The sequence below is a fragment of the Aotus nancymaae genome, unplaced genomic scaffold (genome assembly GCF_030222135.1).
Source record: "Aotus nancymaae isolate 86718 unplaced genomic scaffold, 86718_ANA_hifiasm-v0.15.2.pri h1tg000051l, whole genome shotgun sequence".
Taxonomy (NCBI): Eukaryota; Metazoa; Chordata; class Mammalia; order Primates; family Aotidae; genus Aotus; species Aotus nancymaae.
In genome coordinates this window covers 6,871,418-6,891,328 of record NW_026988465.1, presented here as the reverse complement: position 1 = coordinate 6,891,328, position 19,911 = coordinate 6,871,418, and the positions used below count along the sequence as shown (strand labels likewise).

The window sequence follows — 19,911 nt, the reverse complement described above, 5'->3', positions numbered from 1 at the left end:
TTCATGTTTCTTTATGTTCTCCTATAATGTGAGCCATCCACTATAGCTAAAAGGAACATAAATAGTTTTGAGTCCCAAATATTTATTTAGAAATAATTTTGTTCAGTTTTCCTTTCACAGTCCTTCACTGTTATTCTCAAAATATCTTACTTTTGGTTGTGCTTCAAGCCCAGATTTTATCTACTGTTTCTTTGTTTGTAGCTGTTCTTCAGTTGCTGATAGTAGATCTGGAGACTTCTTCAAGCATCTCTATTTTGTGCTGGTGTCAGTGTCTTCAGAACTTCAGTTATCTCAATGGCAAAGCCAGGGCTTCTGGTACATTATCCTGCTGATGGTTTCTCTCTGGTTCCTGAGGCTCTACCTGCATTACCTGGGCCAGTGGCTCTTCCTCCAGGCCATTTCAGCTCCTGTTACAAGGTGAGTGCTTTCCTCTGAAAGTCAAAGGAATGTATTTTCATCTTGATAGGACAAACGAAAGTACAAAACACCTCTCCCATCCATTTACCGTAAGACCTAAAATGCAGAGATGATTTGAAAAGACAAAAATGTCTTTAAGAGCAAGAACTTCTGTTACAGTTATAGTCTCACCTTATGGGCCTGTATATATAAGTACGTAACTGGTACATCAATATATATTTTAAATTTAGCAGATTCAAATATGTTCTAATATCTGAGCAGGTTCCAAAAAGGAATTTAGCAACAATGTTTTATTCTATTTTGATTTTATCAGAGTGACTTAGGCTGAAGGTATTTTAGAAGTAATGTAAGTATGATTTATCACCTATTCACAGGGAAGCAAAGATTGCTTCTTCTGCAAAATGATTGAATTCAAACAATTACCAAACTCAAGCCCAGGCAGCTTTCTGGGCCATTATCCTCTGGAAAAAGATGACACTTTAAAAGTTATCTCTCTATAAACATGATTTCAAAGACACTGTAGATAGACAAACAGATAGATACCAATACAAGTAAAATTCATTTTCTCAAATGTAGATGGTACAGATAAAAATAAAATTGTGTGTATATTTTCAATGAAGAGGATTGCAAAGAACTTTAAGACTTTATGAAAAAGAATATATATATGTTTATTTGTATTTATACATACATATATAGTTATTGATATTTGAAAATTAAATCATAATGTCTGAATATATTATGGAATATGCAAATGTATCTATACTAAACTGCATTTTCAAGGGGGAATTTTTATCTGGATATCCTCTTTGTTCCTCCTTTCTTTCTCTTTCCTTTTTTTAAGGTTTCCAAAGCAGAAAGAACAAATGTTGTATGCTTGGGTTAGTTGTTTTTTGCTTTTCACTTTCTTATTTTTTAATAGAAAAGGAAGCCCTATCATTTGTTAGTTGTCAATAAAATGAGACTGCACAATGTAACTTGGCAGCTCAGTTGCACCAACTTCTTAAGCAACCAAGGACCTAAGATACAAAGGATGTTTTTCTGGCTATTGTCTCAGTCTGTAGGTTTGAGTCATGCAGTAGCTCTGTGTCACATCTTACCTTTGAGCCATAGCAATAACAGCACCAACAATGAGCATGTCTTCCATTCTCACTCTGTGCCAGATATTGTGCTAAGAAATGTATGTACATTGCTTTATTTGATATTCACAACCACATAAGAACAAAGCCTAAAACTTTCTTTGAAGCGCAAGTCAAGGAGTAGATAGTAAAAACACCTCCCTTTAGTAGATGGCAGATAAACAGAATGTACGAGCAGGTTTAAGTATGAAACAGCTTTACATAGGCTGAAATTCAGTGGAGGGAAAACTTAAAGTGAAATAAAGTCTCACTGCAAGAAAGACAGTGGCAAAGCCTGGGTGGAGGATGCTTGAGCGACTGGGCTCAGATTGGATCTAACCCTTAGGCTAGGTCCTTCAATTGTGTCTAGTTGACTCTTTCAGAACAACAAAAGGGTGTGATATTTTGGTTGTTAGTGGTGACAGTGTCATTTTTGTTGTTTTTGGGAATCTAGGTACAAGAATCATGAGTAAAATCAATCAGTTACGCTAAAACTCTAAAGAATTATTAGATGTATATCTAGTCCTCATTTCTATTGGATACTGACACATTAGAAAAGTCACTGGTCTATTCTGCATTTTAAATAGCCTACTAAAATGTGCCGTGTGAACTGCAGAAATGCTCTTAGTCTTCAGAATGCTCTGTTCTGTGGCTCAAATTGACATACTTTCCACAGTGGCACGGGACAATTACAACAACAATAAACAGGGTAGAATTTATTTACCTTTTCCTGGAAAGTAACATGTTGAGGGGCTGGGAAAAAAATGAAGATTTCTAACAATAAATTTTGGGGTGCTACTAAGTATCCAGTTTTCTATATTTCAGAAAAAGCAAACAGAATGCACAGTTTTTAAAACAGGTTTGTACACTTGGCATTCTCCGCAGTTCCTCTTGTTTGCCCCATGTGATTGCCTTGTTCTTCCACAGATTCCATTTTTCCCCTCACATCGTTGAGCTTTGCTACCCAACTTCTTCATTTCACATTGGAGAAGAGCTTGCTGTGGTTGTGGTGGGGCCTTTAATGCTGAATGCAATCCTACTTCTTTTGGTTCTGATCAGATCGGGCTGTCAGCTACTGTTTGCCTCCTGTCCTGATGTCTTGTCAAAGTTAATCATTACCATGGGACTATGGACAGTTCTAGACCCATTGGCAGTGTTTATAGTGGATACTCTCCTGGGGGTAAGTCAAATGAAATAATCAGGATATGAGTCCTTGACATAGAATTTATCTTTAGTGCATGAATCATTTGACATGGAAAGTTTCAATCATGTAAATGTAAGCTCCAAGAGGGTAGAGCTTTTGTCTAATCTTATTACTCTTTTATCTTCAGTTCCTAATGACACAGAGTAGGCATTCAATACGTGTGTGTCAAAGAAATAATTAGAATATATGGACTAGATTTGTGATTGTCATCAAATATGTATCATTTTTTGTTTCATTAATGAATCTCAAGTCTATTTCATTACCTTTAAGAAACAGCAGAAAGGTACGATGTGGAATAAGAGAAATGCATGATGACTCTTAACATCTACTGCCAAAAGTCCTGGCAGCAGATATGGTTTTTGCAAGGTAGACTGGTAACAAGTACAGAGTACAGAAATAAACGTTTCGAGGTGGTACTCAGTGAAGCAGTAGCTGAGAGTTGGAACATCTCAATTCTACTCATTGCCCAATAACTAAAGTGTTTTTTGGTATAGGGAAGATACAAATTAATCTGCTTAGGCTTCTGTTTTCATCTACACATAAGTAATTTGGATAAGCTTTTTAAAACAGTGCCTTTTCAACCTATCTTTATCATTAGTTTAATCATTGGTTTAAAAACTAAAGAAATTCTTCCTTCTCTATTGCATTGGAGAAAAGATACGTCACTTAACATTTATATTTGCATATTATTTCCACTTAATATCGGAGACTTATAATTAAAGGACATCCATATTTTATAAAACTCAAAGGTCAAAGATGTCATATGATGACACCGTAGGTCCTTACAAATGTACATACTTAAAAAAATACATTGTATATTTTTTTATTTCTAATCCAATATAGTGTACATCTTTCCTTGTCTAAATAAGGGCATTTTGTTATATTAACGTAATGTAAACTTGGTTTTCAAACTCACATTAAGTAGCCTGATAACTTTTTTATAAGTTTCTAAAATAAGCCATCTCTTTTATGTATAGCACAAATTAAATTCCTATCAAATCTGCTTCAGAAAGAAAGGACTGTTTTCTTCATATCTTGTGCTCATTAAATTCAGAAGTTAATAGTACATAAATAAAACATGGCTTTTACTTTATGAATTGCATGTCGAGCGTGTGCATATAAAGGCTTAGAGGGAAAATGAGAAAAACCTGGTAAACCAAGCATGTAAAACCCAACCTTTTTTTCTTTTCCTCTTTATACCTGAAGAGCTGGCAATCTTCAGTACCTAGAAGATTTAATTCAAAAGCAAATTATAGGGTCACAGAGTCTTTGTGTATTTACACTCACCTAACTTGATGATGAGTGTTTCCATTCTTAGTTTTTCAAATCCGTATTGGTTTGTGTCAGTGGCTTACAGATAATGAGGAGACTCCAGTGGCAGATGCTGCGAAGCTCTACTGGATGTTTGTAAGAACCATGCAGCCAGGCATTCTTGGCGTGGTGATCACGGCTCTGCTTTACGTCTTCCTGTTCATCATTTCTTCTTTGATTTTATATTTATATTGTCTCAGGTAAGATGCTTCAGTCACTTTGTTCTTCAGTGTGTTCAGCCTCCGGTCTTCTTCTTATACATTTAGATTGTGAGGACATGGTTCAAAAAGAAAAATTAGAACCATCTCTACATTGCTAAGGTACTCATCTCTTTAGTTACCTGTAACACGTGTCCTGAAGGCCAGCCAGGAAATTATTCGATTTTTACGAAAATATCTTCTCCATTATAGAGAGAGCTAATTTTGCTGTGAATTATTAAACCTGCTTCTCCAAATCAGAGACCAGTAGCAAACAAGGAGAATTCTCTTGATATCTAATGACATTCTGGGAAATTTCCTGAAAGGTTTGTCTTAAATTCTTTTTTCTTCCCCTTCCAACCTGCTGCTTCCCACACTTTCCCACCTCTATTAAAGTCACCAATAGAAAAATTATTCTTCAGCTTTGATCCTGAATATCATGTATTTGACTTGCCAGGTCACCAATTTAGCAAACAGTGTATGTGTGTGAAGAAAGAGAAGAGAAGCAATAAATGCAAGGTGGTATAAAAAGTACTAGGAGGATGTTTTATTCTATTGATTATTTTATTTGTTGGACAGAAGATTTTTAGTTTGATGTAGTCTCACTTGTCTATTTTCACTTTTATTTCCTGTGTTTTTGGTGTACTATCCATGAAATTATTGCCCAGACCAACGTCATGATTTCCCCCTATGTTTTCTTATAGGAATTTTAGTTGCAGATCTTATGTTTAGTTCTTTAATCCATTTTGAGTTGATTTTATATTAACATATGGTGTCAGATAAAGGTCAGTTTTATTCCTTTGCATGTGAATATTCAGTTTTCCCAGTGCCATCTGTAGAAGAGACTATCCTTTCCCCATTGTGTTTTCTTGGCATCCTTGTTGAAGATCAGTTCACAATATATGTGTAGATTTTTTTGGGGGTTCTCTAGTCTGTTACATTGTTCTATATCTGTCTTTTTATGCCAGTACTATACTGTTTTAATTACTGTGGCATTGCAGTATAATCTAGCAATTCCACTTCTGGTATTTACCCAAAAGAATTGAAATCAGAACTTTTTTTTTTTTTTTTTGAGATGGAGTTTCGCTCTTGTTATCCAGGCTGGAGTGCAATGGCACGATCTCGGCTCACCGCAACCTCCGCCTCCTGGGTTCAGACAATTCTCCTGCCTCAGCCTCCTGAGTAGTTGGGATTACAGGCACACGCCCCCATGCCCAGCTAATTTTTGTATTTTTAGTAGAGACGGGGTTTCACCATGTTGACCGGGATGGTCTCGATCTCTTGACCTCGTGATCCACCTGCCTCAGCCTCCCAAAGTGCTGGGATTACAGGCGTGAGCCACTGCGCCCGGCCCTGAAATCAGAACTTTAAGGAGATATTAGCATTCTCATGTTCATTGCAGCACTATTCACAGTAGGCAAGACATGGAAACAGTCTAAATATCCATCAGTTGATGAATATATAATGTGGTACATACATCCAGTGGAATATTATTCGGCCATTATAAAGAAAGAAGTCCTGTAATATGTGACAATGTAAATACATGTGTATAAACCTTGAGGACATTATTCTAAGTGAAATAAGCCAGTCACATAAGGCCAAATTCTGCATAATTCCACATATATGAAGTATCTAAATCAGTAAAACTCACAGAAACAGAAAGTAGAATGATGATTTCCAGGGGCTGAGGGGAAGGGTAAATATGGAGTTGCCATTCAATGTGTAAAAAGTTTTGGTTACAAATGATGATTAAGTTCTAGAGATCTGCAGTACGACATTGGATGTATAGTTAACAATACCGTATTGTGCATTTAACATTTTGTTAAGAGGGTAGCTCTCATGTTAAGTGTTCTCACCACTGTTTTTAACAGAGTTCCAAAAAGACATCAACACAAGGATCTCTAGGAGCATGGAGAAAAGGAACCAACACATATCTGGTGGAGGATGTGGGCAATAGGTGACGATTTCAGTGGAAATAGGATACTTAAGTAATCTTTGAAGCCTTCATATAATTCAGCTAGATGAAAAACAGAGGGAAGCAGGTTTTCAGGCAATGGGAAGATATATAAAACCGTATGGTCTTGCAAAAGCATGATGTATTTGGCAAATCAAATGTATTTTGACATGGCTAGTGTGCAGAATATGGGGAGAGGGCAGTTAGCAGAGTTAAGGTTGGAAATGTATTCAAGGACCAGATGATAAAAGACTTGACATAATGTTATGGAGTTTGACTTTGTTCTAGAGGTAAAGTGAATACATTAAAGAATTTAACATGACTTTTAATTTTAGGAAAATCTTTCTGATAGTAGAAGGAAAGGTGACTTTAACAGTGACCAGGTTGGAAGTAGAAAAATCTAGTTAGAAAACCACTTTGATGGTCTAGGCAAGTAGTTTCAAAATTTTAAAGATAAAGTAACTAAACATGGGAAGTTGGCGTATATTTAAGAAAAAGTTTTCTGCGTATGGCTAGCCAGTTTTCCCAGCACTGTTTATTGAATAGGATATTCTTTCCCCATTGCTTGTTTTTGTCAGGTTTGTCAAAGATCAGTTGGTTGAAGATGTGTGGTGTTATTTCTGAGGTCTCTGTTCCATTCCATTGGTTTATATGTCTGTTTTGATACCAGTATCATGTTGCTTTGGTTACTGTAGCCTTGTAATATAGTTTAAAGTCAGGTAGCATGATACCTCCAGCTTTTCTCTTTTTGCTTAGAATTGTCTTGGCTATACAGGATCTTCTTTGATACCATATGAAATTTAAAGTCATTTTGTTCTAATTCTGTGAAGAATGTCAATGGTAGTTTGATGGGAATAGCATTAAATCTATATGTTACTTTGGGCAGTATGGCCATTTTCACGATATTGATTCTTCCTATCCCTGAGGATGGAATATTTTTTCATTTGTTTGTATTCTCTCATTTCCTTGAGCAGTGGTTTGTAGTTCCCCTTGAAGAGGTACTTCTCATCCCTTGCTGTATTGCTGGGTATTTTATTCTCTTTGTAACAATTGCGAATGGGAGCTCATTCATGGTTTAGCTCTCTGCTTGTCTATTGTTGGTGTGAAGGAATGCTTATGATTTTTGCACATTGATTTTTGTATCCTGAGATTTTGCTGAAGCGGTTTATCAGTTTAAGATTTTGGGCTAAGATGATGGGGTTTTCTAAATATAAAGTAATGTCATCTGGAAACAGAGACAATTTGACTTCCCCTCTTCCTACTTGAATACACTTTATTTCTTTCTCTTGCCTGATTGCCCTACCCAGAACTTCCAATACTGTGTTGAATAGGAGTGGTGAGAGAGGGCATCCTTGTCTTGTACTGGTTTTCAAAGGGAATGCTTCCAGCTTTTGCCCATTCAATATGCTATTGATTATGGGTTTGTCACAAATAGTTCTTATTCTTTTGAGATATGTTCCATCAATACCTAGTTTAGTGAGAGTTTTTAACATGAAGGGATGTTGGATTTTATCAAAGGCATTTTCTGCATCTATTGAGATAATCATGTGGCTTTTGTCTTTGGTTCTGTTTATGTGATGGATTATGTTTATTGATTTGCATATGTTGAACCAGCCTTGCATCCCAGGGATGAAGCTGACTTGATTGTGGTGGATAAGTTTTTTGATGTGCTGTTGGATTCAGCTTGCCAGTATTTTATTGAGGATTTTCGCATCAATGTTCATCAGGGATATTGGCCTGAAGTTTTCTATTTTTGTTGTGTCTCTTCCTGGTTATGGTATCAGGATGATGCTGGCTTCATAAAATAAGTTAGGGAGGAGTCCCTCCTTTTCAGTTGTTTGGAATAGTTTCAGAAGGAATGGTACCAGCTCATCTTTGTATTTCTGATAGAATTCAGCCATGAATTCATCTGGTCCTGGGCATTTTTTTTTTTTTTGCTCGATAGGCTACTAATTACTGCCTCAATTTCAGAACTTGTTATTGGTCTATTCTGGGATTTGACTTCTTCCTTACACCTTATACAAAAATTAACTCAAGATAAATTAAAGACTTAAATGTAAAACCCAAAATCATAAAAACCCGAGAAGAAAACCTAGGCAATACAATTCAGGACATAGGCATGGGCAAAGACTTCATGACAAAAATGTCAAAAGCAATCGCAACAAAAACCAAAATTGACAGATGGGATGTAATTAAACTAAAGTGCTTCTGCACAGCAAAAGAAAGTATCATCAGAGTGAACAGGCAACCTACAGAATGGGAGAAAAATTTTGCAATCTACCCATCTGACAAAGGTCTCAAAATCCAGAATCTACAAGGAACTTGAGCAAATTTACAAGAAAAATATTAACAGTCCCATTAAAAAGTGGGCAAAGAATATAAACAGATCCTTCTCAAAAAAAAAAAAAAGACATACATGTGGCCAACAAACACATGAAAAATAGCTCAACATCACTGATCACTGGAGAAATGCAAATCAAAACCACACTGAGATACCATCTCATGCCAGTCAGAATTGTGATTATTAAAAAGTCAAGAAACAATAGACACTGGTGAGGCTGTTGAGGAATAGAAATGCTTTTACACTGTTGGTAGGAATGTAAATTAGTTCAACCATTGTGGAAGACAGTGTGGTGATTCCTCAAGGATCTAGAACCAGAAATACCATTTGACCCAGCAATCCCATTAGTGAGTATATGCCCCTTTTAGTATAAATTATTCTATAAAGACACATGCACATGTATGTTTATTGCAGCACTATTTACAATAGCAAAGATATGGAACCAACCCAAATGCTCATCAGTGATAGACTGGATAAAGAAAGGGTGGTACATATATAGCATGGAATACTATACAGCCATAAAAAGGAATGAGAGCATGTCCTTTGCAGGGACATGGATGAAGCTGGAAGCCATCATCCTCAGCAAACTAACACAGGAACAGAAAACCAAACACCACATGTTCTCACTCATAATTGAGTGTTGAATACTGAGAACATATGAATACAGAGAGGGGAACAACACACAACAGGGACTGTTGGGGGTGGGGTAAGGGGAGAGAACTCAGAGGACAGGTCAATAGGTGCAGCAAATCAGCATGGCACATGTGTACCTATGTAACAAATCTGTACATTCTGCACATGTATCCCATATGTTTAGAAGAAATAAAAACAAAATAAAATATAGTTAATGAGCAGAACATAACTTGTGGGCTGACTGGAAGTTGAAGATAAAGGAAAGGCTGGTAATTAGTATAGACTCAATATTTGGAGTTGAGCAGGTGGAGGATGGCTGTAGCATATTCAGAGGCAAGGATTTGATCACAAATAAACATTTACAGGAGATAGATAACAAGTTAACTCTCTTTTCTTTCATGTTGACCTTTCATGTTCAGCTATCTTTGATATTGCCAAGGGAAAATATGTTATGGGAAGTTGGATAAATAAGAGTGGCACTTGGGGAAATCAATAGAAACTACAGTATATATGGTTGAAGCCTTGAGCTTCATTGCCTTTTGGTAGAGTCTAAATTGCAGTGGGCTGAGTCAAGGATGTGGATGTAGAGTTCATACTTAGTGACTTTTTTTTTTTAAACAGTTATGCTATAAATAGAAAGTGCTTAGAAAAAGACATTTTAAAAAGAATGATTTTTAAATATGGGCATGGTTTGAATATATTTCTATGCAGAGATGAAAATTTACAGAAATATTGTAAATACTTAAGCAAGGAGTATATTTGAGTGAGGTCTCTGAAGTCACAAGGTAGAACTCAGATAGGGACAAACCTTGGCTTTTGGAAAAGGATCTTGTCTCTTGATGCGATAAGGAAAAAAAGGTAAGGGTGAATACAGCTGCTTGGAGCTTTGTGGCTGGGTGCCAAGGGAGTTCGCATATGATAATCATTATTTTCTGTGAAATGCGAGGTGAACTCACTACTCAAGTCTTCTTTCAGTAGACTGATCATTCTCTGATGCGGCCCTTAGGTCACTAACATAGCTGTTGTAAAATTGCCTAATTCTCCAGGGGATGTGTGTTGTTTAGGCCCAGGCTTGGTTTATATTTTGACATGTCATAAGCACTGTATGTCATCTTTCCAGAGCACTTACTTTCTTAGGGAAGGGCAGAAAGTCTTCTCTGATCATTCCGTTTTCATTTGACCACTAACTTATCATGTGGCCTTAGGCAAAGCTGTTCATTTGCTAGATTTTAGGGATCGTTTGGTGTGTAACATGATGAAAATAACATGTATGTGTAGATTTTTATAACAGGCTTGATACGAATAATAATTATTTAAAATGACTGGGTTTTCCCAAAGAAGTTAAAAAAATAAAATAGCATGACATGTAGTTTAGACTTTTCTAAGATTAAAAATATTGTCAGATAATGTTTTGTATCATTTATTCCCACATCAATATAACCCTTTTCACTTAGAATAAGATGAATGTTTACAGCCATACTCTTCATTGTCTGAGGTCTACAACTTTATTATCTAAATTATTTATGAAGTTAAAAAAAGTATGCCCAAAATTTATGCACCAAATAATTGACTTAATATTTTGCTACCTAAAGTAAATGGATATTTGAATTAAAATAGAACCAACCCAAATGTCCATCAATGATAGACTGCATAAAGAAAATGTGCTGAAAACTAGTGGCGCTTTTTGGCCCAGGAATCTCCTGGTCTGTGGGCAGTGAAAACTTGTTTGGAGATGCAGTGAGCACTCACCATCTGCATTGTTCTTGCTGGGAACTGCACTCCAGAGCTGTTCCTATTCTGCCATCATGGATCCTCCCCCAAAAAGCATTAACATTTTTAATGATTTTAATGATTTTTTTCTTATACTGGAAAGAATATATGTGATTTATGAAATAAATTGAAACTACAGAAAAAAGTCAAAAAATAAATTTATAAACATCAATAATCTCGTCTGTGATAAAGCATTGTTAATTTTTTAGGAGCTTTTATTTCAACTGTTTTCCCACATATATAAATATTTTTGCAAAATTGGAATTATATTCTACAAAAACAACTTCATATGTTGATTTTAAGCTTAATATTATATGATACATATTTTTTTGATTTTTTACTAACTTTATGAACAATGCATACACAACATTTTATATTGTACAAAGTATACTGCAGAAGCAGTATAAAATACTTACGTATTTCCTTATTGCTGGGAAATAGATTGTTTTACATTTTTGTACATCTTATAAACAATTCTAATGAATATCCTAAGGCACAGGGGCTTGTCTACATTTTAAAGTATTATTTGAATAGAGTTCTAGAGACCCAGAAATATGGGTTCAAAGGGTTTGATATTTCTAAGACACTTGACAACTATTGCAAGCTTATTTTATAGGAAAGTACTATGGATTTATTTTTCCACAGCTGTAAATTAGGGACGTTCTTAAACCATGTTTATGTCATGCCTTAACTTTTTTAAAATTTAGTAGAAGAAATGAAATCTCATCTTTTTCTAAATGTTAGTTTTTGTTTACTCATCACTAAACATTCTTACTATGATCACTATTCATTCATATTTTCTTTTCTGTGAATTGCTTTTTTTTTTGAGATAAAGAGTCTCGCTTTGTCACTCAGACTGGAGTGCAGTGGCATGGTCTCGGCTCACTGCAATCTCCGCCTCCTGGGTTCAAGCAATTCTCCTGCCTCAGCCTCTTCAGTAGCTGGGATTACACGTATCCACCACCACACCCAGCGAATTTTTGTATTTTTTTAGTAGAGATGGGGTTTCACCATGTTGGTCAGGCTGCTCTCGAACTCCTGACCTCAGCTGACCCACCTACTTTGGCCTCCCAAAGTGCTGGAATTACAGGTGTGAGCCACAGCCCCCAGCCTGTGAATTGCTTTTTAAGTGTCCTTTTGCCTTTCTTTCCACAGATCATCCAAATATTTATCTTATTCAGTTATATGAGTTATATACGTATACCAATGGTATTAACCCTTTTGTCATAATTTAACAGATATTTTCTCTATTTTCTGCTAGGCTTTTAAATTTATGTTTTGATTTTAAAATAGTTATTAAAAATTTACATAAAGCCTTTTATAATTTTCATGACATTTAAATAACAAACTTGAAAAATAATTGTTCCCCATTAAAAAAATTTTGTAACTATTTACTTCTAGTTTTAGAAAGTTTGAATTCTTTTCATTGAACCACTACTGATAAGGCATGTAGAAGTCATTTGATGTGGCTAGTATTAAGATCTAAAAGAGATATTTTTTATTTTTAATCTTCTGGTCTGTTCTGTAAGTTGGTATCATCATTAGATCTTAACTGTTTTGCCATTTTATCTTACCAGCTTTTATTTTAAATAAATTTACCTCATCATTTTGTGTTTCTAGTGTGATGGACAGAGTAAGTAAGCTTCTTCTTTTTTTTTTTCTAGATAATCTTCTACAAAATTTACCCTTCCCCAAACATTTATAAGTGACTACTGTGGACATTGGCATTAGGGAAAACCTGTGAAGCCCATCCATGACTCTCTGAGTGTTTGGTCTTTTAGCATTCCTTCCAGATAAAGCTTCCATTGATATCATATAGATTCTTAAATTCTAAACCCTTTATCTAAATAGTACAAAAGATCTCCAGGCCATTTACATTTTTCTTTATATTATGCAGAGAACAAGAAATCGCAATTTAAATGTTAGTTAGATTTGTTTAAGCTTTTTATAATCCTGGAAGCTGTACACAAATCTAAAAGACTGATAGTCAAGTTAATTAGTTTTTGAGGGTCCTTATGTCTTCTTAATCATTGATTTAATAGTTCCAAATAGCCTTATAAGTTTTAGCTGCTGTCATTTATTACTTAGGAAAATTAATTTAGATTAAAATAATTTAAAGAGATTTTGATGAGAATATTATGAGCATATTCATTGTCTAGGGACTATGTATGAGATAATCAAAGATTTTCTACTTTCTAAATCTTTTTACTGTGGAAATTTCCACAATCTCCTTTACAATATTCCTTGGTACAGGCAAAATATTGTTTACCAGGTTAAAGAAAAGTTCTAAAATGTATATAATTAATATATAGCTAAGCAATTTTTATTCCCTGAAATTGTCACCTAATTAGTTCATGGGCACTCTATGCCCTGATAGGCAGAAATGAACTATGGACATTATGACATACTTGTATAGGAATAGATGTATTTAAAAGATTTAGATATTACACTGTGTCAGCTCCAGTAAACAGAATTATTGTAACCCAATGGCTCAATGCTGCAGGTCCAGAATCGTTCACTGAATGCTCCTTTGCTAAAAGTTCATCCATGTTTCTCCCTCTTCTCCTTAGACTCTAAGCTCTCTTGTATGGGCAGTTGAGACCATGTTGTAGCTGATTGCATTTCCATCTTTGTTTCAGCAGATACAGTGCTCTGTTTCTACCCCAACTATTCCCATCCATAGCCACAAGAAGCTAGGTCAGAGATAAAGTGAACATTCCTTGGTGTGATGTTTGTTCTCTTATAAACATAAAAGCTGGTTGGTTTAGACTCAATAATTAATCACTTATTTGATGAATTGACTTTTGGCAAATTTGCCTGTTTTCCGAACCGCTAGGATAAAAATAATATAAAATAATCTATTACAACTTCTACTTCCATCCCTAGCACATGGGAAACAGGGCATGTGAGTTTTGACCAATGACAAACAGGTGTCAAGAAGGTTATGTGTACCCAAATGAAGTGGAAAGGTGCAGACTGCCTGGCTGGCATGGTCTAGATTCCTGATTTGAGCTTATTTTAGGTCACTGGAATGAGAAGCTTTCTTGTCTACTTTCATGTAAGTGCTTGCATCTGATAGCATAGTTAATCTGCACTGGCTAGTGCCACACCCCACTTCTCTCTGTCAGCAATATATATAGTTTCTCAAACTCTTCCTGAAAAATTTTTGCCATCCTTATTACTGGAACAGTTAAACAAACAACCAAAAAAATATTTTGGTTTGCTGCCACAAACCAAGGAGGATTACCTGTGCATAAAAATGGTGTGTTGAATTTTCTGCACCTTGTATTTTAATGTTGCATAAGTAGTCAGACCAGAATGAAACAAATATTGTGAGAAAATGACATGGCATTCTTGAACTGGTGACTGAGGGCAAGACTGTGGACTCTATAATTCACCCTTCTTTATACCAAGAAAAGTACCTGGAATACAATAGAACACAACAAATATTTGTTGAATTTGAAGCATGAATAAGTAAATGGATACTTTTTTATGTGGTGAAGACGCACTTTCCCTTTCAAATAAAATGTAACTTACAGGCTACATATTCAAATGACACTTGTCCCCAAGTGTTTTTCATTTTAACTGTCAGGTGGAATATAATGAACTGTGGAAAGGTACACACACAGCTCTCGTGCGTGTTGATTTGACTTATCAAAATGACCAGAATAGGTTTTCAGTTTGACTTTTTTGGTGACAGTCAACTTTAAAAAGTACAATGCAATGTGGAAGGAGGAGTTAAAAATTGTCAGAATGAAACATACCAGGAGAAATGCAAAACATTTAGTCAATGCAAATAAAAAATTCAGAGAACCCAAGATGGTAGTAACCATGTATATATGCACAATGATCTCTAAATCCTGTCTTGATAATTCTCTTTTCTAACTTTGGTATTTCCAAATCTCATTTCCATGGCCTCCAGCCTCCATCTGCTGCTTTCCTACCCAAGTAGTCTTTTTTCTTTACTGATCTGTTAAATAGGTTAATATAAGGCATGTTCAGATGCTCAAAACTGCAGACGAGTTCCTAGTGATCTTGGTCATACTTACAAAGGGGCTGTCATTCTGCAAAGGCACAATGAGAGAAGGTGTCTCCTCCTTTAGGCTGGTTCCAGTGCGTAAGCAGTGGTCTTCTTCATCATTGACATCGATCTCGACACTGGACCTCTTCCCGACACTGTTTTTTCCCAGCAGCTGAGACCTCACAGATGAGTTGGATTTGAGAAAGTGCTGCTGTAGTTCTTCTATTCATAGTTTATTTTATGTTTTGCAGTTCGAGTTTCCCTAGTACAGATCCTATAACAGATGCACCTATATGATCTAATGAGTCAGTGCCTTCAAAGGAATATCAGACAATATGGACTGGTCAATCTGACCCATTAAAAAATAACATCCTAATTCTAACCAATAGCTGTCACAAAAATCTCAGTATCTCTAAGTATAGGTACAGATAATTGCCTATTTCATCCTATACCATAAGAATTGGCATATGGAGGTTATATAGAGGGCTTTCACACCTGATGACATTGGTTCCGGTAATAATTTCTTGGCTATAACACCAAAAGCACTGGTAATAAAATCTAAAATATACAAATACGATGACATCAAGCTTAAAAACTTTTACCCATCAAAAAAAATATATTCAAAAGGATTAAAAGGCAATCTACAAGATGAGAGAAAATAACTAGAAGCCATATATCAGATAAAGCATTAATATCTGTAATATATAAGACAATTCTACAACTCAACAATGAAAAAAAACCCATTTAAAAAATAGTCAAACAACTTGAATAGACATTCTTCTAAAGAAGATATAAAAATTGCTAATAAGTACAGGAAAAGATGCTCAGCGTCACTAATTATTAGGAAAATGCAGGTCAAAACCATAATTAGATATGACTTTACACTCAAGAGGATTCCCATTCTCAAAAGAACAGAAAATAGCAAGTGTTGGAGAAGATGCAGAGAATTTGGAACCCTTGTGAACTTTTGGGAAGAATGAAAAAAGTTCAACTATTATGGAAAACAGAGTCCTCAAAAAATTAAAAATACAATTACCATATGGTCCAGTAACCCCACTTCTAGGTATATATCTGAAATAATTAAAAACAGAATCTCTAAGACATATTTAAATATCCATTTTCACTGTACTGTTATTCACAATAGCCGAGTGGTACAAGAAATCCAAATGTCCATTGACAGATGATGAATAAAGAAAATGTGGTATACACATGCAATGGAATACTATGTAGTCTTAAAAAAGGAAGAAAATTCTGTCATGTCCCACAATATGAATTGATCTTAAGGTCATTATGTTAAATGAAATAAGCCAGAGAAATGCTGCATGATTCCACTCACATGAAGTGTCTAAAGTAGTCTAAATTATAGCAACCAAAAGTAGAAAGTTGGTCACCAAGGACTGGGGAAAAGAAAGAGGGTGAACTGGTATTTAATGGCTGTAGAATTTTAGTGTTGTAAGATTAAATAGTTCTAGAGATCTGTTGCATAATAACATGAATATATTTAATGCTACTGTACTGTACACTTAAAAATAAATATGATGGTTAAAAATCACATTTGTAGTTAATTTTCCTCCAATTTTTAACCATATGATGGTTAAAAAAATACATTTGTGGTTAATTTTCCTCTAATGAATGAGTGTAATGTTGTGGTTCATTCCTGGCTTGAAGGGAGGTAGACCTGGCTTAAATTATGGCTCTGTTACTTACTAGCTGTGTATCTTAAGGTAATAGTTTTACCTCTTTGACTCTAATTTTAATAAGGTGAATAATAAAATTAGGACTTTGAGAAATAGACTTAATGTAAATAAAATATATATTACAAATATTTACTCAATAAATATAAATATTAACTATTATTATTTCTATTGGAAGTATGAGAGTAGCTAATGAGATCTGTACTTTAGGAATAAATTAATGTATTTAGTGCATTTCTAACTAAACAATAACTTAGGCCATTTTATTTAGTTATAATATTAGTTCTTTCAAAGTAAACATGAATTTAGTTAAAAAATATAGAACTTTCAATTAATGTTCACAACTCCACATATATATGGCAAGAGGACTTTACTATTGACATTTTGAAAATGAATTCATTGTTTTCTCCTCCAAATCACTCTTCATTCAGGTTTCCTAGCTTGGTAAATGCCAAAACCACTCATCTAGTTCTGAAGATGGAAGGCAAGGGGAAGGGAAGGGAGGGGCCATTCTGGGGAGCTATGTTTGAAACTGCCTTTGCAAAATTATGACGGTAAGCAAAGTCTAATGTGGTTGACTCCATCTTGCTTCTGGCCTCCAAGTTGTCCTTGGTAATTCCTGGCATAGGCTGAGCTAATTTTGGGAGAATTTAATTTACAGTTTAACTTTGAAGCAAGGATGATAATAGTAATAGTCTCTCTCTAAAATGAATCCCCTCCCTCTTTGGGGGCTGAAGCTGCCTTTGTAAGACCAGTGAAAAGTCATAAGATTAGGAATATTGGATGGGCCTCACTTCTGCTAAAACATAGGCATAGTTTCCATAGTCTCTTACTGTTCAGTAGTCAAGGGGTCAGAGATCACAAGATTTGTGACTTCCCCAGTTGCTCCTATGGAAAACATCACTATGGTAAAACATAAAGGGCTGGTTTGTGAGATATTTTTTAGACTGACCCCACATGGAATTGTGACTCATGACTCAACTGGTCCCATGGCCCTGCCCAGAGGTGGATTTACCACATGAGGACCATTTTCCACACCTTGTGATTTCATCCCCAACCAGTCAGCAGCACCCATTCCCTAGCCCCCCTGACTATGGAAGTATGTATAAAAACCCTAGTCTCTGAGCCTTCTGAGATATTCATTTGAGTAAGAAATCCATCTCCTATGTGGCCAGCCTCACATTCATTGAACTCTTTCTCTACTGCAATGTTGTGATCTCAGGGAATTGATTTTTTCTGTGCAGTGGGCAGAAAAAACCCATTCAGCAATTACATATTTACATCCTCCTCCTCCCTCACCCTCCATATCCACCATGTCCAGATTCTGGAAATTCTCTGACTCTTTAATGTGTTCATCTAGTTCCATGCATAAAGCAGCTTTCCCTGTCCAAGATGCCTCAATTCTCCCCTGACTTACTCTAACATTCACCTTTCAATGAGTCTCCTTGACTCCCTCCTTGCTTCTTTCAATCTACTCTTCACTATAACCAGAATGATTTTTAATTTTAATCTAAAAAATGAATATATCACCTCTTACCTTAAACCCATACAATAGCTTCCTATTATTATTTTTTTATTGCATTTTAGGTTTTGGGGTACATGTGAAGAACATGCAGGATTGTTGCATAGGTACATACATGGCAATGTGGTTTGCTGCCTTCCTCCCCATCACCTATATCTGACATTTCTCCCTATGTTATCCCTCCCCAACTCCCCACTCCCTGCTGTCCCTTCCCTAGTTCCCCCGCAACAGACCTCAGTGTGTGATGCTCCCCTCCCTTTGTCCATGTGTGCTCATTGTTCATTCTTAACAACACACGCTCTCTTGACCTGGGTGCTGCCTTGCCCGCATCACATTACTGTATCCCTGCTTTCCTCATCACTGTGTATCTGCCCCCTTCTCTCCCTAACTGGCGGCACTTACCATCCATCTTATTCTTTAGTACTTGGCATATAGTAGGCGTGTGTCAATATTTGTTAACCAATTGAATGAATTAAAGGGGAATGAAAGAAGAATACGATTGTCCCCTTACAAACATGAGACTACACGTATAGAAGAACATTGACTTCATCACGAGAAACCTGCACTAGGACTGCCTCTAGAAATGATCAGGGGCTAGGGGAGTTCTTATTTTGTGAATTTCTTTTTCCTTTGTCTAAAGTTGTTTCCCCTTTTATTTTCTTTCTCTTCTTTGTTCCTCCCTTCTATTTTCATTTTTTTTTTTACTTAGTATGACTTCAAATCAAAGCTATTTGAATTTCAATGACTATTAAACAGAATGGTGAGTACCTAAGAGTTTCTAGAAAACAAATCAAAACTGTCTCCATATGTCTCAATACTCTGATATCAGACACCTCTTTTAAGTGTTCAACAATTCTGCTAAAGAATATGTGGATTTTAACATGCAAAGACAATGAGAATGAATTTTGATGAGTGTATACTTGTCGTACCCAAAGTTTGGCTGTTTATACCCTGTCTGTTTAGAGCTATACTACATCATTCTAATGCAAATATACCCAGAGGTATGTAGTTTTCCAACTTACACCATAAGCACGTTGACTACTATGTGTATAAAATCACACTGCCAAACTCACTTGTAGTTATTAGAGCTAGAGATAACCAATTATATTTGATTCTTCTTCTTCATATGTATATTTGCATTTAGAGCTATTTATAGATTCCATCCTTTTTATGACCCTTAAAATACTGTGTTAGCTAAATATTCACACTTGTCCTTTTTGGCTTTACAAGAAATGTCACACACTAGGTTTCTGTAAATGACCCACATTGAGATGTGAACAAAACATAATAGCTTCTGCCACTCACAAAGCAACGAATTGTTGCAAATGTAGGACACAGGGCAAAGGACTTTGTAAATTACTTTGTTTCATTGGCCATCATCAGAACCTGTGGCATAATATGTCATCTATTTCCCTTAACCATAATGCCTAAGGCTTTATGAACAGGTGGAATATAGTTTCTCTTTTAATTACCTTTAGAAGAAATAATTTAGAAATATAAAATTTTTAGACATATTGAAAAGCTATATTTTTGAAAGAAATTCAAATTTGCAACCATCACCATATAATGGCATGTATTGCAATAGAGTATCATACAATTTTATCTTTTTATTTAAAAATGACTCAAACCTATAAAAATTATAAGCATACAATGAACTTGTATATCCCTCTCCTAGAGACATTGTTAAAAATCTTCCATGATTGCTTTACATTTTCTTTTTTATCATCTAATA

At 35.4% G+C, this 19,911-nt stretch overlaps 1 protein-coding gene across 1 annotated transcript in view; it reads left to right on the top strand.

The window, feature by feature from the left end:
- The window catches only part of LOC105708689 (uncharacterized), a 245,405-nt gene that overhangs the window by 201,383 nt on the left and 24,111 nt on the right, over positions 1-19,911 (top strand). The window contains exon 8 of the mRNA XM_012440280.2: positions 202-417. Coding sequence (XP_012295703.2) covers positions 202-417 — 216 coding nt within the window. The remainder of the gene's footprint in view (positions 1-201; positions 418-19,911) is intronic.